A 25,414-nucleotide genomic window follows, 5' to 3' on the forward strand; every position below is an offset into this window, starting at 1 on the left:
CGGCCCTGAAGTCAGAACAACCACTGAAATGTCTGTAAAGTTTTGGTAGAGAAGGTGCTGAGTTGACGTCATATTTGATTAATTGTAAAAAAAAAAATGTGCACAAATAAGTAAGTTGTTATATTGTTAGGATATAACCCTTCATTGCTATTAAGGTAGATTAGAAGTCATTTATAATAATTACAAGTCAGATAAAGCAGGGGTTTCATGGTTTTAGGGTATTAATGTGTTGTTTAGACACTTACAATACAATATTGGGTATAATATGACATGTCCAACCTGTAGTTGCAGCAGTTTGGACCAGGGTTTATAACACATGCAAAAATGAAACAACTCGCAATAGATGAATAAATATGTGAGTGTAAGTGTTGGTAAGAAAAAATGAAGCTCCATTTGTCAAGAATTCTGAACAAACGGTGGATTAGTGGGCTTTAACTGCCTCACACAACATCCTGCATGCTGAAAATTAAATTAAATGTCAGTGCAAAATCAACAGCAGAACAAATGAAGTACACGCTGTCATTTCTGTCTGCCAGGCGATCTAACTCCTTGTGACTGACCTTTATAATGCGTTTCTCGCTGAGTGTCTTGATTGTGATTATGCTGCTCTATTTCTTAATGCTGAGACTTGCTTTCCTCAAGTAGGAGCAAGATGATAAGATCAACTTTAATCAGACAAAATGGCAAAGGGGCTTCATTAATTGTCCTCAGCAGTATATTTAAGTGTAAAGAACGTCACCCTGAACTGTAGATCAGACTGATTAACAGCCACCGATGTGTGTTGGTGTGTGCTGTCCGTGCTTCTAGTGAAGTAGAAGAATGCTTGTCTCGTTGTCTCTAAGGCAACCCGTGTTGACCTTAGAAACATTTTCAAAGGGATAAAATAGAAGAGATTGATAGCAAAGAAGAAGGCTTACTTATGAATGGTGAGTGTGTATTGGAGGACATCTTTTCTGTGGCATTTCATTGCCAGCGCTCGCTTAAAGCTCAGATATATGGCATACTGTTATGACTGATTCATGCAGTGAAACAATTTAAAAATAATACAGATGCACAAAAAAAGTGTATAAAGAAGCTACAGGGGGAGATTTGCAAAGAGTGATATCTGTTAAATGTCTGGTGCAGCCCGGAGCATCTCACACGCCATCTGGCAATTGTGAATTTTGACAGATTCTTGGATGGAGAGAGGGAAAAAAAAGAGTTTATGTCATTGCATTGCTCACATCGTATAGTGTCACTTTACTGCATGGAGATTCAGATAAAGCAGTCTGGGCCAACAATAGACAAATTAATATTTACAAATGCCAGTTCATATATTGTGCATTATATATCCATGTCTCCCTCTATAACTGCTGTGAAATTAAAAAACATCCAGGAGTTCTGACAAAGCCCAGCATAGATTTCCAATAATAAAGCCCTTGCTGTCAACTGCAAAACTGAGTCACCTGTGAACAAACACTGGAAAAAACATCACCTTTTGTGTGTTTTTATCAACAACTGCTACATCCTGTAAGACTACTGATAACTGCATTGCAACAAACAGGGACAGCAGAAGCCCGAGGCTAATGCATCACATGTAGCTCAGGGATGTGAACAGCGTGTTGACACGTGATCATGTTGCATTTATTTTTCTGAACCAACTAAAATCATGATTTAAAAGGGGAAATATTATGGAAAAGTTCACCTTTTCAGTGCTTATGCACATACATTTGGGTATCTGGAGCACCAACCAACCAAAAACCTGTGAAATAAGACAACTAGGTCAGATTTTCAGCTTTCTCAAGAAAAAAAATAAATTCGGATTTAACGGACCATTCAGATATGGCTTCCCTTCCTATGTCACATTCAGGCCACCCTGTGAGTATCTCAACACACAGCTTGAGAGCTGCCTTTGCAAAGAAATGCCATATTTTTCTTGCAAGCCAATCATAGCAGACTGGACTTATTTGGGAGGGTGAATACAGGTGTATTCAGATAGACTGTATGAAAAAGTAGGTCTTTCTAACCATTGAAGCATGTAAATATGTGCCAGAAATAAAGCATGAACCTGAAAATGAGCATAATATTTCTACTTTTAGAAAAATAAACAAATAATTACTTACATTATCAACATGAATCTATTAAATGTACTTATCTATTTCAAATTATTGGGTTACAGGTATTTTAAACAGGACTTAAACCTGAAATTATGGAAGCAAAAGCAAAGTATTTCAGTATTATAAACATGGCAGTATGTAGATTTTGACATTTAGTGTTCAGTAGTGGTTACATTCAGTTATGTAAGTTATGTATTTTATTTGCTTCCATACAATTTCTCCCAGTAAGAACATACACAAAGCTATGTTTCCAAATGCAACATGACACACATGAAGAAACACATTCTAGCATTAAAATGTAATGTTATTCTCCGTTTCTAGATCAAAAACACAATGGCTCCAGGAGCTTGTTCGACAGAGTGCACAAGACAGATGGGAAGTGACATGCGTGTCCAGAGGGCACGATGGGAGACTGCAGAGTCACTGGACTTCTGTATTGTTGTGTGTGTTAGTTTGTGCAGCACCTTGCTTCTGCACCTCCCTCAGACAAAAGGGATCATGTACACACATTATTCTCCCTCATTGTGTTGTCAAAATGCCTAACTCCTCAAAGCTGCACATACAGTAGTAACCCCAGCTGTTCTCCCTCTGGCAGCAGCAGCTACAAATGCACCCAGCCAGGATTTTTTGTCAGCCCTCCAACTCGCTGCTGCAGCGGGGCCTTTGATGCAGACGCGCCCAGGCGTTGGATGGATGGTGTGTTGGCCGATGCTAGCAAAGGTGTCAAGTCACTGAAGCGTTGCGGGCGAGTTAGATGCCAGTTTGTTCAATAAATAAACTCCGACTAGAGAGGGAAGTGGGCAGCAAGAGGACGACATGTGGGTGGGATGCTGGCATCTTCGATTCATTTAGAGCGTGTGACAACAAGAACACAGACTGAGCTTTTTGGTGTTTGTTGGTGGTGGGCTGTTTGATTTAATCAAAAGTGCTGTACAGTATGTTCATGTCTCTATATGGGATTTCGCTCTGTATGATCACTGGATAGGATTAGAAAATGGTGAAACGTTCCAGCAGCAAAGAATATTTTTCGGAAAAAAAATACACTACATAGCAACAATCATGGTTTTGCTCCAAACATGCGTTTTTAACAGCATCAAAGTGTTTTAGGGTGATTTCTGGCACGTCCAAATGGCATCAGAGGACATGGTCTCACCCAGAAAGCCTCGTGAAAAAAGGCCTTTTCACACTCAAGACACACGAGGAATTTCTTGACTTCTTGGTATAACAAGATCATAAAGTTCAAGAAGTCTCTCCTCTCTTTCCAACTCCTGTACAAAGCTCTGCCAGCCTGCTAGTAAAATAAAAGGCCCATGAGATGGGGAAATGTCAGGTCAGTTGACATGTGGTTTAGAAAGAGATAAAAAAAATGAAAATGAGTGGGAAATGTATGAGCTCTGCTCTGGGAAACTGCATGAAATACCACAAAGAGGATATTGCAGTTAAACCACTTTAACAGTCAGAGTAGCCACTGGATGTGTCCATATTTCATCCGATGCTCATCAAAATGCCACATCCCAGTATTAAAAATTAGGAAATAATGGTTGCCTACAATAATATTTTAGTGAATGTATTGAATGTGAATGTATTTGGCTGTATTTGCCAGTGGAGTATTGTTGCATATAGATGCATCAAGTAGACACATTCTGCCGTCTGTAGATACATAATGTATGCATATACTCTTATTTTCATGTGCTATTTGATTTTACATTCTCACATTCACCACTGGGATATTCAGGTATACTTTCAGCCTCTTAGATGCTATGCAGTCTTGTGAAGGCCATCTATACAATGAAAATCAAACTCCTCTCATTCAAATTATTACTATCAAAGCATTTGTAGGATTTTTATTTCTGTGTATTTGGCTTTAAAGAAGGGAAACCCTGTGTGTCAGTGCACAGCATCAAAGATGGTCCTATTGTGCCACCTTGTGGCAAAAAATTGATTAGTTCCTGTCTCCTTCTGGGAAGATGGCAGCTCACTTACCGGAAATCTTGCATTAGTAATAATGATAAAAATAATATCCTTTATTAATATTGCACCTTTTAAAGGGCTCAGTGAAGTTGTTTGCCTGATTCCCAATGGAAGGCTATTCTAGTAAATGAGCAGAGGTGTGTGCATTAGACAGTACAGGAAGGGGCCTATCACTACCTTTAAGAGTGCCTTTAAGACATGCAGTTACCGCAGGTAGGTAACCAGCACAGAGAGGCCAGAATGCAAGAAACGTCTTGATTCAGATCTCGTAAGGATCCTAGCTGACATATTTTAACAGTCATGTTGGTACCATCATGGTGCCTGCTTGTTACGATAAGAAAGAAGTTTTAAATTTGTTTGCCAGTCCCCATTTTTACCATGATTTCATCTATCAGGACTAGGGGTGGCCCCGACATCCAATATATCACGATAAGTCACAATATATTACAACAATTTTATTGCGACATGGTGAGTATTACGATATTGTGATTTATTAACAGTTGTCAACTGCATAGTTTGTCCCCAAAGGAAAACTTTCTTGTCAAAATCTCTTTTATCAAATAAGATAAAGTTTTTAATGTGTTTATTGTACTTTAATCATTGCAGCAGCAGACAGACTGGCCAACACTGTCATGTTGCTTGACTGTTTGTATTACACTGAAAATAGACCAACTTTCCTCAATGCAAACATGTGTGGGCTACTGTGCAGGTATTTTGAACAATGCAAGAACGAAAAGGTTATGCAGCCCTTTCTGCAACTGGGGACTTAGAAAGTTAATTGGTTAAATGGAAAATACATAAACAGCACCATCTAGTGGACTGAAAAAGCAACAGATTTTATTGTTCTAGTACCAGACCGTTAAATGTGTATTTGCAATGGTAACCATTAATGAGCACGAACACCGGGCCAAACACTCCAAGCTGCTTAGATGACATTGTGGCAGCCATTTTTATTTAATGTAAATTATATTAATCACAACACACACTAGTGGAACAACATCACACCAGCCCTCATGCCTAAACCATCAGCAAGTTTCACTTCAATAAAAGGCACTTTGCAGCCTGTACATACAACTAATTATCCAATGCAAATATACCGCCACCTTCCTAAGCCTTCCTTTTAGAATTAACCAGAAATGAGTCAAAACTCAGTAAATTAAACACAAATGAACAACATTAGATAAAAGAAGCAATGGACATTAATCATTCAGCTTAACTGAATGCAAACGTGTGATATTTTGAACAATTCAACATACAAAAAAAGTTATGCAGCCCCTTCAACAACTGGGAAATGTGAAGGTAAATTACTGTTAAATGGAAAAAGAAAAAAACATCTCCAATCAGCACCAACTAGTGGACTGAAAAGGCATCTGCTTTTAATATTCTAGTACCAAAAAGTTACATTGGTAGTTGCAATATTAATATTTATTAACAGGAGCATCATTCCATAGCCAAAACACTCCACACTGCATACATGCCATTCTGGCAGCCACTTTACATTTCATATGAATTATTTTTTATCACATCACACACTAGTGAAGCAATACCACATCACAGAGCCCTTATACCCAAACCATCAATAAGTTCTATTTCTATAGAAAGGCACTTTGGTGCCTGTGCACTAATTATTAATTATAACCACCTTCCTCAGCATAGCCTCATTAGAATTAACCAAAAAGGAGACAAAACTCAGTCAATTAAATAACAATGAAGGACAATAAATACTAATAAATTACATTAAATAGCCTGACGCTTCTTATAGACATGTACCAATAATATGGAGTAGTCAAAAACCTACATATTACAATTCTGGGGCAGCTGTACTTTACTTGAGTATTTCCATTTCTGCAATGTTATACTTCTACTCCACTACATTTTGAGACAAATACTGCACTTTTTATTCCACTAAACTTAGCTGCCTTTAGTTATTATTCAGGTCAAGATGTAAGACTTAGACTTTTTTAACAGTATGTTAAATATAAATGAGCCCTTACTTTACTAAATTGAATCGCTGCAAACATAAATGCATCAATACAAATAATCAAACAATATATTTAGAATATATCAACAGTCTGAGTAGCATAACGAGTACCTTTACTTTGTACATTTTGATGCTGATACCTTGAATGCAGGACTTTTACTTGTAGTGTAATTTCAGTGTGGTATTAGTAATTTTACTTAAGTAAGGGATCTGAACACTTGTTCCACCACTGCTAACAGCAAATGAGAAACTGCACACCATGTAAACAACAACAATAACAACAACAACCACAGCGTCTCAGTACTCACCTGTCTGGACGTCATGACGTCAGTCGTATGCCCGGGAAATCCTCCACAATGTCCTCCGTTTGTTTGAATGGGAAAGTCCTCACATACTGTTAACTCACTGAAGTTAAGTCCCTCAGAAGACGCAGAAGTCACAGCCCTGCGTGGTCCAGCTTGGAAAAACTGCCCCGCATAGCTCAGTACCGTTACTTTACTGGCAAATATCTGGAAGTTAACTCCGCTAACTAACCAATTAGCGCAGCACCTAGCTATCAAAGTTAATACTAGTCGCTACTTTTTAAAAGCAAAAACCCGCTAAAAACCTTATTCTCGACACAAAGTTTCCCCAATACGTCCGACTCGGTCTTCGACGATATATTGTCCACAATTTGGTGTTCACTACCGGCTATTTTTACCTTATGTTGTCCATTTTGACGTACTAGCTAGCAGCTAGCCTATAATTGCTGTCAGCTGTCAATTACAATCGTTCTGATCGGCTGTCATGGTTACGACGTAAATGACGCATGACGTCACACTGAAGTTGGCCGGATGATTGCGATTTAAGTTTTCACAATAAAAGCCTCGCAGCTGATTATAATAATTGATTGACAATCGTCACACTGTTAAAATAATCGCCTAAGTCATTTTTTGTCAAAATTGTTGTTGACGTAATTTTACCTTAATAAATTAAAAATATTGCCCACATTTTTTTCATGTCTGATTTCCACCACAAAAATATTTTATTTCATTTGCGCCCGTATTTTTTATGTAACAAAGTATAATACAAAAATAAAAAGTACTTAAGTTAATGTAAGTAGGCCGATTTCTTTAAAAAATATATACTAAAAATTAAGTACAAAAAATGACTTTGTTATTGTAATGTCAGTAAATTTATTTAGCTACTTTCACCCCTGCATTTTTCTTGCAGAACTGGGCAAAAGTTCACATTTAACATTCACTTACAAGCCAAATATAAACATGAAAGATTATTATTATTTGTAGTAGTAGTATTGTCATTTAAAAAAGCCTACCAGAGATTTGAGATAATTTAGTGGAGAATACTCTTTGTGGAGGAATGAAAATGACTTGGCTTTAGGTGGAGTGAAAAGGTGAAAACAGGTCATACAATAACTTACTGTTCATAAAATCTGCTCCATGAACTCTGAATATGAAGCCATACCGCCCTCTGCTGGTGAAAACGTGGAACATGATGAAACTGAGTGTTCAATTGTAAAAAAAAAACCAACAAACTATAATATAGAATAATCACATAAATACATTGTTTAAAATGCACAATACTTTGTGAAATATTTTTTTCAAATGATTAAAACTCATTTTATATCACTCATCATCTATTTATCATTTCATATAGGGTGATTAGAACAAATGTCATTATGAAATAAAAACATAAAACATTAATATAAAAAAATATCTTAAAACATTATAATTAGATCTGTTGTAAAATATATTATAAAATATAAAAATTATATCCAATAAAATTATTTTAAAAATAAATGAAAAAGTAACATTTTATAAGAGTTGAGTTTCAATAACCTCTGCAATTATTTATTAATTATCATTATTATCAATGTCAAAAACAGTGAAAAAAGCACAAACACCAGTAATGTTTAACATAATTTATATTTATTTTCTTTTGAACAAAATGTTAATAAATGTATTTGTTTTACGTCCAAAAAAGATCATGACTCGTGGGACGCATTTTATAAATAATTTCATCCAAGTCTTTTGTAGAAAAAAAAGAAAGTAAATTAGCAAACTAAAGCATCTCTAGTATGACAATATGACAACTTTATCATAATTTTTTCTCTATATTTGAACCCTTTTTCTCAAGTCAAGCTTCATTTTTTTGTATATATTTTTCTCAAGACCTCTTTATCTTCTTCGTCTTTTTAACATCCAACTTAGTCCTACTCATCAACTCACACCACTGCTTTAGACAACAGAAAAATGCGGCAAAAATCTCCAAAAAACAGACAAAAACCAAGGAGGCGAACAGAAAACACAGTGAGATTCCAACAGTGGGGAGGCAGGGGAGGGCTGGGAAGGGAAAGGTGGCCATTTGTGGGATCCCACATCCTCAGGACATATTTACAACAGAAAGGACAAGGAGGGGTGGTGGCGGTGGCGGCAGGTGGATGGGTGGGTGTTAGTTTGGGGGGTGGGGGGGTTCATCTGCATAGATCCACAGGACTCAGATCGTGAACAGCTAGAGGAGCACAAAGTGTGGGCCTATTACATCCGCTGCTGTCTTCAAGGGAATGTAGTTCTCACAGTTTGTCAAGGAAAACAAACAACACGTCACAGGAGAATATCAAGCAAAAAGGGGGTCAGAGAGTAAACTTGAGAGTGTGTGGAGGGAGGGGAGGGGGCTATGAAAACCCAGAGGCAAGTCAACGTGACATCCCACTTATAAATGTGTGTGTGTGAAGAGCAAATCGATGGTTGCGTGATGCGAGGCGAGGTAAGGTCAAGCCGTTAATGTGGAGAGGGGAGGTGTGTGTTTTCACAGCCAAGAACGAACTGGAGGTGAAGCTCCAATCTGTCATTAACTGGTCATTAGAGGAGAACAGTGGCGGTTCTACACAGGGGTCATGTTAATAATAAAATGATCCATTTATAACGATAAAATGACGGAAGAATTCGTACCTATTTTTTGTTCAAACAATATCTTATTGGACACAAAAGGAACCCAGAATGTGTACATTTTATAATGGTTTAATTGTGCTATAAAAGCTTGTGTATACAGGTGCATCTCAATCAATTAGAATATCATAAAAAAATGTTTAATTATGTTAATAATGTCATTTAATTTTAATTTTAATTTAATTTTAAAAAGTGGAAATAACACATTTAGATCCATTACACACACTGAAACATTTCATGTCTTAATTTATTTAATTTCTTCTAATTATAATGATTATGGCTTACCAGACCTAAAATTCAGTGTCTCAAAAAAAATTTGAATATTACAAAAGTACAAAAATTATAACATTATTACAAAAATGTTTGATTTGGAAAAGTATGTATCTATATGTACTATAATAATAGTAACAATAATAATAATAATAATAATAATAACACTTGGTTGGGGATATTTGACTTTGTCTGATTTATTGAGATGCACCTGTATATATAAAAAAGATAATTCTCACTGTGCTGCACTTTCAAAATAAAAAACAAAAACAATTGTGCACAAAAATGAGAAATGTTGCTGTCGTACAAAATAATTGTTATTGTTGGTGGGTCTCATTGTTTCAATCAATATATTTGTACAGTCATTGGAAAAAATTATTTGACCACCCTTGTTTTCTTCAGTTTCTTGTTCATTTAATGCCTGATACAACTAAAGGTACATTTGTTTGGACAAATATAATGATAACAACAAAATTATCTCATAAGAGTTTAACATTTTCCATGGTTTTCTTGATAATAACCAAAATCATTGTCAAGAATACCATGTTAAAATGTCCAGCTCTTAAATTAAACTCTTATCAGCTATTCTTGTTATTATCTTTATATTTGTCCAAATAAATGTACCTTTAGTTGTACCAGACATTAAATTAACAAGAAAGCAAGGAAAGAAAAAACAAGGGTGGTCTATAATTTTTCCATGACTGTAGATATGAAAAAAGATCATTCTCACTGTATTGCACTTTCAAAATAAAATAAAATAAAAGTAATTGTGGCACAAAAATGAGAAATGTCTTTTAATATTGGTCTTTTGAAATGTTCAAAATTTTTGAGAAACTGAATTTTAGGTCTTCATTTAATGTAAGCCATAATTATAATTAGAAGAAATTAAATAAATGAGGACATGAAATGTTTCATTCTGTGTGTAATGGACCTATATTATTGTGTTATTTACACTTCTTGAATTTAATTACTGACATAAATAAACTTTTCTATTTTTTATTGAGATGCACCTGTATTTGCACCTTCCAAATATACTTAAATGAGATGTTTAAATAAGCTAAAATGGGTTTTGAATGCTAAAATATCATCTCTGATTAAACACTGGCCCCCACAGTAAAACTGGTCTAGAACCGCCACTAATACCTCGTCCCTCGCTTCCATTTTTAAGTGTCACTATCAGATTTTAAATGTGGGATAAATCTCTTTTTCTGTCTAATCTCTGTAGCTAAAAAGGGGGGGGGAGTATTCTAAATCCCTGCGTGACCTGTCCTCGTGTCAATGTGCACTTAACCGGCATCAGCCATGCAACAAAATAAAATAAAAAAAGGAACAAAACTTGATGGATCAGCCCTTGAAAACTCCTCACACTCCTCGCACGTCGACACTAACTCAGCCCTTTGCTAGTCTGTGAGAGATAGCGGTTGATCAGCTCGTCTAAGGGAACTTAAGAGTCGACGGACTGATTGATTGATTGGTTGGCTGGCTGGCTGGCTGGCTGGCTGGTCACTTGCACCGACTAACTCCACCATACAGAAAAAAGCCGAGGCGACAGTAAGTGAAGATGCCACAAAGTAGGACACTAACACTTTGTTTTTTCTTATATTGCTCCATGACAGAATCTGCCTCACTGGGCGTACGCAGCAGAGAGGCACTCAAAGATCCGGGGCCTCGTTTATCAACCAGGCGGAGTCACAAGTACAGTCATAAATAAAGGAAGAAATAAAATCAGCTTTGTGGATGAAAAAGTCTGTATTTCTGTCTGTTTTTCCACTATTTTCCCCAATTAATTTGTTGTCATTCTAAGTCAGGGGTTGTTATTTTGTGCCTTGAAATAAAGATAAAACAGGCTAAAACTGAGTCTTAATTAGCCTACCAACATCACTAATAGGTCAATAATGAGCATTTATTAATATGTTTTTGTCAGAATGCAGCAAAGAGTCAAGTGTAAATGAGGCTAGACAGCGAAGAAATATCTCAGGAGATTTGAATCGAAAGCAATCCTAGCAAGGGAAACAGAAAACTAGTCTTGAAGTTGGCAAAATTTAGAGGTTACGCTGAAACTGTAGACTTTTGTAAGCTACAGTCATGGAAAAAAATGATTATTCCACCCTTGTTTCCTTCACTTTCTTGTTCATTTTAATGCCTGGTACAACTAAAGGTACAATTGTTTTGACAAATATAATAATAACACAAAACAAGCTGATAAGAGTTTAATTTAAGAGCTGATATCTAGACTTTTTCCATGGTTTTCTTCAAAATAACCAAAATCATTATCAATAAAAAGAAAGTGAAGAAAAAAAGGGTGGAATAATACTTTTTTTCCTGTATTTTTAGTCATTTTGTGTCTATTTTGATAATTTTGTGTCCTTTTTTGGTCATTTTTTCATGGAAACCTTCTTGATAATAACCAAAATCATGATCAAGAAAACTATGGAAAATGTCTAGATATCAGTTCTTAAACTAAACTCTTATCAGTTATTTATGTTGTTATCATTATATTTGTCCAGACAAATGTACCTTTACTTGTTCCAGGCATTAAAATGAACAAGAAAGTGAAGAAAAAGAGGCTGGTCTGATCATTTTTTCCATAACTGTATATTAGATTGTTGTGTTTGTCCCGACGAGGAGCAGAAATCTGTCAGAGTCACCAGATGCAAATAAAACGAGCTCTGCAGATGTGACTGGTTTCCAGTAACTCATAACTGCTGCACTGTAATTCCACTCTAAAATAGATTTAATATCATTACGAAAAGAACAAAAAACAAACTTTTGGGCTGGTGCGTGGTTGATAAAAGAGGCCTCTGGTGTTTTGGCATCATGCATCTGTTCTCTAGTGTCCCTGGGTTGTCCCTGTCCTTGTCTCGTGTACTCTAAAAACCCTCCGCGGCGTTCAGACGAGTCTGCAACGCCGACGCTACCGCATGAGGTAAACTGAACACTCTGGAAACCAGAGAACACCACTACCTGTCCTGTCTGTCCAGGAGCGCTGCGTGGTGCCTGACTCCTGTCTGTGATCACCAGCTGAGCCGTCACTAGCTCTCCGCGCTCCGTCACTCCTAACTTGCTCAAATGGCCCCAACAAGTTAGCAGAGAGAGCGAGCCAGTCTCAGAGCACTTAAGGTCCTAAAACGTGTAGGCATGTACCGTCGTTAGGGGTCGAGAAAAAAGTCTAGTGGGACAAAATACAAGCTGAACATTAGAATATAGAAGAATCACATACATTTTTTGTTTTCAGAGTGAGTGATGGATGGATGAGCAGGCATCACATACATACATAGGTAGTAAGAAGACGCCTCTGAGGTGATGGAGCGGAGGAAGAGAAACAGTTGATATGTCGAAAAACATTCTGGCACCTGAAAGAAATGCAGCAAAAATCTAAAGGTAATGATGAGTGAGAGCACACACTTCATCAATGTCCGGTTTTTCCTCTGACGTGCCATCCATACACACCGAAAACGCCGGGACGGGAGGAGAGGGAGGAGAGGAGAGGAGGGACAATATGCTAGAAAACATTTGGATGGAATAGAAACAATGAGCAGGTTTCAAGTGGCAAGAGGTCAGTTCTTTAGGGGAGTGGTCCTCAAACATCTCGGTCCCAGCACCCTTAGCTCCAGTTAAAACCCTCCCACTTCCTGTGGTTGATGGTTCATCGGCGTCTCCAGCTCGTGTGTCCCTGGCAGCCGTGACGTTTGTAAAAGCCATAATCCTCATTCAACCCCCCCGAGGTTCACTCCTCGTTAGAAGCGCTCTCCTCCGGCGAGAAAATGGCAGCCACGCCCACCAACGTGGAGTTATGGGAGGCTGAAATGATGATGACAGTGTGTAGGAGGACCAGGGCCAGCAGGCAGATCTTCAGTCGCCCGCTGCACAGTCTCGGGGTGGCGGCGGAGGTGACCGAGGCCCCCTCGGGCTGGCAGGAAGAAGCAGTCCTTTTTAGTGTCCCGCCTGAAGGGTTGTCCATTCTGGAGTCCCACCGGACGTCGCAGCACTCCGCCTCACTGTCTGATAGATGATCCGCCAGCAGCCCTGAGAGACAACACACACACACACACACACACACACACACAGAGACGGTGACTTTCTACAGGTTTACAGTCTGAACTGTCCAGGTGGTTCGGTTCACTGACAGCCGACACGGAAAGAGAAAATATTTCGGACAACTTTATACTTGTGCTTTTTATTATTTTATCTCTTTTTTTTTATCCTGCTGTATCTTATTTTATCCTATTTATACTTTTATTTCTATTTCTCTGTTTTAATTGACTGTTTTTACTGTTTTCAATTGTGTCTTGCTGTTTTTAATGTGTATGTAAAGCACTTTGAATTACCTTGTGTTGAATTGTGCTATACAAATAAACTTGCCTTGCCTTGCCTATATCGTCTCATGAAATGTTTACGTCATACAGTCATGGAAAAAAATCATTAGACCCTTGTTTTCTCTAATTTCTTGTTCATTTTAATGCCTGGTACAACTTAATATACATTTGTTTGGACAAATATAATGATAACAACAAAAATAGCTGATGAGAGTTTAGTTTCAGAGCTGATATTTAGACATTTAACATGTTTTTCTTGATCATGATTTTGCTTATTATCAAATAACTAACTAAAATATTTTTTTCCATGACTGTATGATCCAGTAAAATACAAATATCAGCCTGATAAATAACCATCTGAGCCCAAAACCTGCTGATGGCTTAGGAAAGCATGTGTTCTTTAAAGAAAAAAAAAAAAAAAATACAATTTATCACAACCAGAACTTGTAAAAACAAAGTATTGTTTTTCAACTTTCAAACAACTCTTAAGTGTATCATAAGTGATAAATGCTTTTGTGAGGAAAAACAAACAAACTCTAAGCATAAAATACAGATACAGATATTTCATCAAAACTTCTTTAAAATGTTGCCAAAAATAAACAATTTGCACGAACCAGATTCTGTAAAAAAAACAACAAAAAAACCCTTAAAATTCTGCACAACTGACCGGTTTACAAAAGGTTTTTAAATGTATTTTTGGTTGGATTGTTTCTGTGTGTGGGCGTATATAAATAGATGAATGTGAAAGGTAAGTAAATATATATAATCCTTAATCTTTATGTGGATGTAGATGTTACCATGACTTACTTACTTTTATATTTGTTGCTTTGTTTTTACAAACATGTGACTTGTAAATAAAATGTGCATAACTTTGAATTAAAATAAATGTTAAAGATAAAATAATTCTGCACATCCTAGAGCAACTGTGAAGCCATGAACAACTTAGCTGAGACAAACCGTCACATGACAAAAAATTCTGTGAACTTTGACCTTTAAGCGTTTTTAAAACTGTATTTTTCTGCACAAAAGACATGTAGAGTTCTGCTTACTTTCAGCCATGATCGTGCAGGACTTGTATATATATATTGCAGTGGAAACTGAGCATAAACTGCTTGTTGGAGTTCAGAGGGTTAATATACTCGTCTTCAGGAGAAATGTTGGGATTAAACAGAAGTAGGGCATCGGAGTGATGCTCCAGTTCTGTTAAAAACAGCATCTGTTAACACCAACAGTTGAGTTTACATTGAACGGTTTTAATTGCAGCACGGTGATGGTTTCCTCATCAGCTCCCCCTTGGAGCTCCTCCAGCTCTGCAGACACATCGAGCCCACAGGAGCTCAGAGTGTCGCTTTAATCACAGACACTCTGACCCTCAGATGAACTCGAACTAAAGTCCACAACCGCCGAGAGGCTGACGCACCGCTGCACCGCTGCACGGCTCTGCAAGGGTTAACCTGCACAGGAGAGACCCCTCTGATGCTGAAAAAGCTGTTTTACTACACTAAAAACTTATCAAAAGTTTAAAAAAATGACCAAATGGACCCAGTAAACAAGCACATACTGACCCAAATTTAGTAGAAAGTCTGATTTATGTATGTATATATGTATGCATTTATACTCCTGTGTGAGTTAAATACCTACTATACTTAATATTTTGTCATTTAATTATACATTTTAGTGCAAAATCAACAGTTTCACTGAAAAACACCAACACAAATCAGACTTTCTCCTAAATTTGTGCTTGTTTTTGTCACTTTACACAATATAAACGTGTATTAGGGTAGTTAGTTGCAGCCCTTCATGAAAACAAGACATTTGAGAAACATTAATGAGTATTTTTTTGCTGTTTATGTGTATTTTTTTAACCCAAACATGCATTTATTATGAGAAAATAAACTGCAAGGCGATATGGATATGGTCTTCTTTCCTAAATCCATGTTTGGGTTAAAAAAATACAGAAAAACAGCAAAAAAAATATACCCATTAATGTTTCTCAAATGTCTTGTTTTTTTATGACTAATAGTTAAAAACCCAAAGATATTTAATTTACTATCATATAAGACAATGGAAAGCACCAAATCTTCACATAAAAAAGGACGAAACTTTAGATTATTTTGCATTTTTGCTTCCAAAAGTAAAGGCACAAGGGCTGCAACTAACCACCCTAATACACATTTATATAGTCTAAAGTGACAAAAACAAGCACATACTGAGACAAATTTTGTAGAAAGTCTAAATTTATGTTGGTGTTTTTCAAGTGAAACTGTTGATATTGCAGTAAAGTTTATAATTAAATGACAAAATATTAAGTTTAGTAGGTATTTAACTCACAGGAGTATAAATATAAGAATGTTTAAGCAAAATATGAAAAATATTGTGCAAATGAGATATGAAATCAGGAAAGAAGATTTTGGCCATATCGCCCTGCAAATTATTCCCATGTTTGGGTAAAAAAATACAGAAAAACAGCAAAAAATACCCATTAATGCTTCTCACTTGTCCTGTTTTTATGACTACTCGTTAAAAACCCAAAGATATTTAATTTACTATCATATAAGACAATGAAAAGCAAAGCAAATCTTCATATAAAAAAGGCTGAAATTTGAGATTATTTTGCCTTTTTGCTTGCAAATTTCTCAAAAGTGCTGCCTCTTTTCCTGCAGTTAAGTCTGACATGTTAAAAAGTTAGATCTCCACGTCTTTTTCTGGCATAAAAAGCAGATCTAAGTGTGATATAAATACTTTAAAAGAGCTAAAACGAGCTGTTTAAAGCTCCGTAAAGCTGTGATGTCACATCTTTACTATATATAGAGAGAAAGTGGCTGTTACAGCAGTGACGCACAGCAGCAGATGTGGAGATAAACATCAGCAGATAAATGTTGTGCTGCTTTTTTTGTGTTCGCACTCAGACAGAACAGAGCTTTAAAACAGGTCAGTTATTATTTTATAAGGAGGATTTCTTTGTTTCTCTGGCACAAAAGACATAGAAAATAGCAAAAACAAGCCCAGAATTTCACAATAAGAGCACCCTGAACACTTGCATTATAACTCACTAACACTAACTAAGAATTTAACAGTTTGTGCAGATGTCTGGATATAGTTTTGTATTAATTAACTAAAATTCAGCAGACTTTCCTCGTCTTAATCCCTAATCTTTATGTGGATGTAGATGTTGCCATGACTTACTTACTTTTATATTTCTTACTTTGTTTCACAAACAAGTGACATGTAAATAACATGTGCATGACTTTGAATTAAAATAAATGTTAAAAATAAAAAAGTCTGCACATCTAAGCATAAAATTTTAATTTTGCCAAAAAAAAAGCAATTTGCATGAAGCAGTTCCTGTAAAACAAATTAAAATTCTGCACATCTGACCGGTTTACAAATGTTTTTTTAATTTATTTTTGGTTGGGTTGTTACTTTGTTCAACATGGAGGCATGCAAGAAAAACAACAAATTTTCTTTAAGAATTCAGGGTAACCTGGGGAGAATAATTAATATACAAGTTTTCACATGAAATATTCCTTATTGTAGGGGAATAAAAACTTAACAAATTCATGGTACTTAAATTAACTTAAAAGCATTAATATTCCATTTAGTCTACTTAATAATAAATAGATGAACTTGCAGGCAATTAAAGAAAAACTGGTTTATTTTACTTCTTAAAAACTTGTTCCTCAAGTAAAGGAGGAAACAACATTAAAATTTGATCTCTAACATCCATTAATATTCATATTCTTATATAGTGGTGATATTAGCTGCTTAACTGTGATGTGGAAGTAAAGTGATTAAATGCACCTGTGCATTAAATTATGCATCTTTGACAGTTTATGCAGACGTGTTAATGCAACCCCCATTTATATAAATTCATCAAGATTTTATCAGTTTTTGGATACTTTGTTCACCGTGGAGGCATGCAAAAAAAACAAAGTTTTCTTCAAGAATTCAAGGTAACCTGGGGAGAGTAATTAATACAAAGTATTTCTTTGTCTATAATAATTTTCACACACATCAGAAGTGGAAAAAAAATTAAAATAATGACTTTTCCAGCTACTTTACTTAATAATAAATAGATAAACCTGCAAGTAATTAAAGAAAAACATGAATTATAACAACTATATGTGCGATATTTTGCCTCTTAGAAAACATTTTCCTCAAGTAAAGGAGAAACAACATTAACATTTGATCTCTAACATCCATTATTACTCATAATCTTTGTTTCTCACATATAATAAGACATATTGGTTCTATTAGCTACTTAACAGCGATGTTAAAGTAAAGACATATGATTAAATGCACCTGTGCACTTTCTTAATGCATCTTATTCTATAATAATTTTCACATACATAAACACCTAAAACGTTAAATAATGACCATTTCAGCTACTTTACTTAATAATAAATAGATAAACCTGCAGGTAATTAAAGAAAAACATGAATTATACCAAGTATATATGCTATATTTTGCTTCTTAAAAACTTTTTCCTCAATTAAGGAAGGAAACAACATTAAAATTTGACCTCTAACATCCATTATTACTCATAATCTTTGTTTCTCACATATAATATGATGGATTGGTTCTATAAGCTACTTAACTGTGATGTGGAAGCAATGTGATTAAATGCACCTGTGGACTTTATTTGATCCTTTTTTTAAATGATGCATCTTTAACAGTTTATGCAGACATGTTAATACGGCCCCCATTTATATAGATTCATCAAGATTTTATTAGTTTTTGGATACTTTGTTCACCATATAAATTATTCATTATTCTATAATAATTTTCACACACATAAACAGCTAAAAAAGTTAAATAATGAGTATTCCAGCTACTTTACTTAATAAAAAAATAGATAAGCCTGCAGGAAATGAAAGGAAAACATGAATTATAACAACTATATATGCTATGTTTTGCTTCTTAAAAAACTTTATTACTCATAATCTTTGTTTGTCACATATATTATATGACATCTTGGTTCTATTACACTGTAAAAAATGTTTGTAGAAATTACAGTAAAACACTGTCAAATTGCATCAGAAATAGGTCGTAAAATTGAACATTGTACATCACCGTAGTAGATACTTTTAATTACTGTAAATCAAAGAATAGCATAAAACTTTAAATTCTACTGTCATAAACTGTAGAAAACACACAGTTGTGCTGTAAAAATAAACTATTTCCATGTAAAATGAATGGAGAAATACCATGATGACACAATTATCCTGAAAGTAATGGGATTATTCAGTATAAATTACAGTTTTTTTGCTGATATTTACATTTACATACGCTCACTGTATTTCTTACGGTGAAGTTCTGGCAACCACAGCTGCCGGTATTTTACCGTAAATTAAACAGATTTTTTTTTTACAGTGTAGCTACTTAGCTATGATGTGGTAGTAAAGTGATTAAATGCACCTGTGCACTTTATTTGATCCTTTATTTTCCTAAATCATGCATCTTGCAAGGAGTGAGTCAGGATGCTCTCCTGCAGAGGATTTTTCTGTCCTCACTAATAACTTCTCTATTTCATAAGGAGGATTTCTTTGTTTCTCTGGCACAAAAGACATAAAAAATAGCAAAAACAAGCCCAGAATTTCACAATAAGAGCACCCCGAACACATGCATTATAACTTACTAACACTAACTAAGAATTTAACAGTTTGTGCAGATGTCTGGATATAGTTTTGTATCCCCTATTAACTAAAATTCATCAGATTTTCCTCGTCTTAATCCCTAATCTTTATGTGGATGTAGATGTTGCCATGACATCTTGGTTCTATTAGCTACTTAACCCATTGAAGCCTGGAAAGCGGTTACGTCGTTTTGTAGTATTTGTATACTAGCTCTCAAATACTTTTTGAATTTAATTTCTATCTGCTACAGAGGCTGAAAAATCTATTATTTAGTAGAAGCGTTGACACTTCTGTTGAATTTCCAGAAAAACTTCAGGTTTTAGGGGCTGATTTTAAAATCGCCCAGAGGTTTTACAGGAAGTTTTAGGCGTCAATGGGTTAACTGTGATGTGGAAGTAAGGTGATTAAATGCACCTGTGCACTTTATTTGATCCTGTATTTTCTAAATCATGCATCTTGCAAGGAGTGAGTAAGGGTGCTTTCCTGCAGAGAATCTTTCCATCCTCACTAATAACTTCTCTACAGTCTCTTAAGATGTTGTTTCCCTGACAGAACCTGCAGCTCAGCTCCTCCCGGTCTGACCCTGTGCAGAGAATCCCTGCACGCCTCTCTCTGTCTGCTGATGACGCCGTTTCGGCGCTCAGACTCCCGATAGTTTGTTTGTTGGCTCTCGGCCAGCTCCTGCTCCTCTGAGGCAGAGTCCTTGGTGATTACTACTGTATAAACTGCAGTAAATATTGAGAGACAGGCCAAATTCAATTCATCAATGCATTGTTAAAACGTCCTTGGGGCTGAGCTGCAAGCGGCCACTAGATGTCATCAGAAAGCCTTCAGTAACACCTCTCACCTGTTCTCCTGGAGGAATACCAGCAAGAAACACACCGTGCATGAATTAATACTGTTGCATCCTTTTACAAAGATGTCATAAATTAACTTTGGAGGTTTTTCTCGGAGGCAGCGGAGAATACAAGGCCACACAAACACCCACACACGCTGGAAACGCTGCTCTGCTCTGGTACCGACCTGTGCAGATGAAGCTGGGGCTGCCGCCGTGGATCAGGTCGTCGTTGTCGGGCAGGATGAACGGACAGCTCTGCTGCACCTCCAGGCAGTACTGGTGGCACGGTACCTTCCTCTGACAGGACAGCTGGGTGGTGGGGAAATACTGAGCGCACAGCCAGGGCTTATAGGCCGTCTGAGGAGGAGGAGGAGGAGAGAGGAGGTGAATAAATGCTGCTTCATGATCCTCCTGAGCATGTGCTGCCTCTCAGGCCTCTTTTAACCGCACATTCGTACATGCAAACACCCTGGGCTGCAAGGTGCTATAATTATCTGTATATTTAAACCACCGAGCATCACATATATACACCCAGGACTTCATGCATTAAAGACAGAAGAGGAGATATTGCATCAATGCTGCAGAAAGTAAACAACGGCTGCTGCAGCAGGAAGAGGATGCACAACTTCTTACTATAACTTTTGCAAAAAAATAGGCTCGAGGGCTGCATCCAACCACCCTAATACACATTTATATTGTCTATAGAGACAAAAACAAGCACATACTGACCCAAATTTACTAGAAAGTCTATATGTTTATAATTAAATGACAAAATATTAAGTATAGTAAGTATTTAATTCACACAGGAGTATAAATACAGAAATATTAAGGCAAAAAGTGATTTAACTACTTGAATTACGACACAAATTCAACTGCAGTTGAATTACCAGCAAGCTGCTGCAGAATGTAGTTAAACTACCATAAATAACATGTTCTTCTCTTGTCTAAATGTGGTTTTAAAGACAGTAAAAATGCCTCCATCATCCTGCAAGATAACAACATATTTGGTCATTTAAAATCTCTCTTTGCAGCCCGAGTTGTCAGGGACTTCATGCATTAAAGACAGAAGAGGAGATATCGCATCAATGCTGCAGAAAGTAAACAACGGCTGCTGCAGCAGGAAGAGGATGCACAACTTCTTACTATAACTTTTGCAAAAATAAAGGCTCAAGGGCTGCAACTAACCACCCTAATACACATTTATATTGTCTATAGAGACAAAAACAAGCACATACTGACACAAATTTACTAGGAAGTCTATACGTTTATAATTAAATGACAAAATATTAAGTATAGTAAGTATTTAATTCACACAGGAGTATAAATACAGAAATATTAAGGCAAAAAAGTGATTTAACTACTTGAATTAAGACACAAATACAACTGCAGTTGAATTACCAGCAAGCTGCTGCAGAATGTAGTTAAACTACCATAAATAACATGTTCTTCTCTTGTCTAAATGTGGTTTTAAAGACAGTAAAAATGCCTCCATCATCCTGCAAGATAACAACATATTTGGTCATTTAAAATCTCTCTTTGCAGCCCGAGTTGTCAGGGACTTCATGCATTAAAGACGGAAGAGGAGATATTGCGTCAATGCTGCTGAAAGTAAACAACGACTGCTGCTGCAAAAAATACCCATTTATGTTTCTCAAATGTCTTGTTTTTATGACTAATAGTTAAAAGCCTAAAGATATTTAATTTACTATCATATAAGACAATGAAAAGCACCAAATCTTCACATAAAAAAGGCTGAAACTGGGGATGATTTTGCATTTTTGCTTGCAAATTTCTCTTAATTGTTTCCTCTTTACTGCAGTTTAGTCTGAGATGCTCGTCCAGGTAACAACAACAACAGAGCCACGCAGCAGCAAACACTCTCATTAAAGTTTCCGTTCTCTTCCAGGTTCTGTTTGTTGGGTTCTCGGGGAGTAGAGTCTGATAGGAAATGCACAGACGTATGTGCATAAGGAGACAGATGGTGACATGTAATAGCCAAAGCCTCGGGCTTGGAAAGCTTAGCAAAACAAAATGAACCAAGGGCAAACCACAGTCTGGATTTATTCTCATTTTAGCTGTTTTCGTCATGTGCTTTTTACTGGGATTAACATGGGAGAAGGGAAATTACTGCAGAAAGCACAGAAGAACCGAGCTACGAGGACTGAAATCGGATTTATTTAGAAAATGACTTCCTGCTGCAAAACATTTAGACCAACCTGGTAAATAGAAATAAAAAGCGACAACCCAGACAGGAAAAACACGTTTTCAGACCCTTAACTGCAGTAAAAGTACTAATATACACTGTGAAATGACTCCACTACAAGTAAAAGTCCTGCAGGCAAAACTTCCTGAAGTTAAAGTAAGTTTTTTAAGGATCAGAATAAGAAAAAATAAGATAAGAAAAAAAATATCCAGTCATTATAATGAGAATATTTCTAGAAATAGCTACTTCAAAAACTCTCAAAAGACTTTTTCATTAAGTTCTTTATTATTTTGAGATACCAACTATTTTTTCTTTTTTTTTTTTTAATTGATACATTTATGTAAGCAGCATTTAATTTTTTTTATTAAGTTAGGGCTCGTTTTAACCCTCTATGGTACGCATTATGATGCCAGTTAGGAAAAACATATTTGAGTGTTTTTTTTGTCTTGAAATAGACTAAATAAAAATAATCTGAAGAAATGTTACAATTCCTTTTTTTTTTTTGGAAGTTTTTGGGGTTTGTTGTCCATCGGCAACATAGCATCATAATGGTGCACAAGTGAAAAAGGAAGTTTTTTAAATTTAATTTTAACATCAAGAGGAAACATTGTATCATTGAACCAATGACCCATTGAAATTAATGTCTTGTATTAAACTATCAAAAATGAAGGATTACTCACCTATCAGTAGTAATATATTTGTTTCCAGATTGTAAAGGGCCAGGAAATGAAGATTTGAGTGATTTTTGTGGTGTTAAATAGCAAAGCTGTTTCCTTTTGGAAAAGTCTGCAAAATAGGGTTTCAATATGGCCTCCTGGAGGTCATGTGACAAATTAAAGCATTGCTATTGGTTCCCTATACTCTTCCCTCTTTTTAAAAGTATCGCATCACTCAAAAACATGCATTGTAGAAATTTAACAGGCCAAAAATGGGTATGTTGCCTCAAGGCAGCACCGTACCATAGAGGGTTAACTACTTTATATACTGTTATGAGGCTTAATTTAAAAAAAGTTCAATCACTTTAAATTGATCATGTTTTTATGTTTAATCTCACGATTGTAGACTGAAAAAGATTCCTTTAATTATTTCTCTGACTCTATGAGTGTCTATTTGATGCTCAGTGGCTTTCCTATATTTAATATGCATTCATTTCCTATATATACATATATAAAGGGAGTTTTTTCAGTGAACACGTGTGAAGCAGTGGAGAGGCATATGCTGCATGTGCAACCCACACAAGGTTACTGTATTGTCAACATGATCGACTCGATCAGTCAGCCGAGGCTCCTGAAGCCGGATGGCAACACAGTGCGTCACCTGCAGAGTCTGCAGGGACATAGATCAGTGACGGACCAGAGGAAACGTCATGAATCACACAAAACAAACAAAACAAACCGTTAGTGCCAATCAGGTGATTACCAAGTGGGAGAATAATAAAATGTAGCATGCAGAGCTTTACGACACAAAAACAACGTTTGCCGAGAAATATCGTGTTTGAACATTAAGAAAGGTCAAGAATCAAGTGATTTATTAAGAGACACTCGGGACTTAATCATTAAAGACAGAAGAGGAGATATTGCATCAATGCTGCAGAAAGTAAACAACGGCTGCTGCAGCAGGAAGAGGATGCACAATTTCTTACTATAACTTTTGCAAAAATAAAGGCTCAAGGGCTGCAACTAACCATCCGAATACACATTTATATTGTCTTAAGTGACAAAAACAAGCTCATACTGACCCACATTTAGTAGAAAGTCTGATTTATGTTGGTGTTTTTCAAGTGAAACTGTTGATTTTGGAGAGTTTACACACGCAAAAGCAATGTTTGGCAAGAAATATTATCCTGTTTGAAAGCTCCAGAAAGGTCAAGAATCAAAGTGATTTATTGAGAGTTTAACACATAAACTTCATCTGGTTTGATCAGATTTGATCGTTCGAGAAATCCACCAAACTTCATCACATTTCAAATCTAACTGATGCACTGAAATAAGAAAAGAAGCAACAAAAACAAACATTTTCATGCGAAAAAACTTTAAATATGTGTGTAGTTGTAGAACCCTATTGTATATATTATTATAATTAATACTAATACAAGAAATCATCATATGTTTAAACTATCTCCCATCTAAATAACTATATTCGTACAAATTGTTTCTACCGTTTATATTTGTATATTTTTTAAATATCTTTCTTTATCTTTTATTAATATTTTCCATTTAAGTTGCTGATTTTATGACTGCAGTACTTGCATTAATCTATATCTATATTTTACTGCTTTGTTTGTATTTTCAGATATAAAAATAATGGTTTTCATAATAAAACTGTTTAATCAGGCACCATTTCTGTAAACAAATGTGTCTTTTTGTTTTATCTGACCACAACCAAAAATTATAGCAAAAAAAAAAGTGAACAAATAATAATTTAAAAAATAATTAATTAATTAATAATAAAATAATAACAATAATAATAATAATAAATAATGATAATAAAGCAAATAATAAAGCAAATAATAATAATAATAATAATAATAATAATAATAATAATAATAATAATAATAATAATACATTTCCTTTTATGGCTCAATTTATAGTTTGTGTCAGTAGTTTTAACCCCACAAAAAATGGCAAAAAAATGATTTAACTACTTAAATCACGACACAAATATTAATGCAGTTGAACAACCAGCGAGCTGCTGCAAAACGTAGTTAAACTACCATCAACGTCATGTTCTTCTCTCGTCTAAATGTGGTTTCATAAACAGTAAAATTACGTTCATCGTCCTGCAAGATTACAATATATTCTGTGATTTAAAAAATCTCTTTACAGCATTTTTGTCACAGAATTAAGCATTAAAGCACAGAGCAGCGTCTCAGTCCTGGAGGTGGAGCATTAACAGTCATCATGTTTTTTAGTGTCACTGACGTTTGATTAAATTAGTTCCAGGATCTCCACGAGTCCCGACAGGTAAATGTTCCCTCCTGCAGCCTGCCGTTCACGCTCAGCTGCTGAGAAATCACATTCAGCTCTGATTTGTGTCCAACACACAAAGACAACAAACACTGCACAGGCAATTATAATAATTATAATAATCTGATTATGGTGCTGCTGATGAGAATGATAATGATGAGAACAGTGTGGACCCAAATGCTTTGCAAA

General features: G+C 35.8%; 1 protein-coding gene across 1 annotated transcript in view; it reads right to left on the reverse strand.

Moving 5' to 3' along the window:
- Window positions 1-11,716: 11,716 nt before the first annotated feature.
- nalf1a (NALCN channel auxiliary factor 1a) overlaps window positions 11,717-25,414 on the reverse strand; it is a 50,115-nt gene continuing 36,417 nt past the window's right edge. Inside the window, exons 2-3 of the mRNA XM_059328287.1 lie at window positions 20,242-20,413; window positions 11,717-13,292 (exon numbers count right to left, since the gene is read on the reverse strand). Of these exons, the coding sequence (XP_059184270.1) occupies window positions 12,994-13,292; window positions 20,242-20,413 (471 nt within the window). The 3' untranslated portion in view covers window positions 11,717-12,993. The remainder of the gene's footprint in view (window positions 13,293-20,241; window positions 20,414-25,414) is intronic.

The sequence above is a fragment of the Centropristis striata genome, chromosome 24 (assembly GCF_030273125.1).
Source record: "Centropristis striata isolate RG_2023a ecotype Rhode Island chromosome 24, C.striata_1.0, whole genome shotgun sequence".
Lineage (NCBI taxonomy): Eukaryota > Metazoa > Chordata > Actinopteri > Perciformes > Serranidae > Centropristis > Centropristis striata.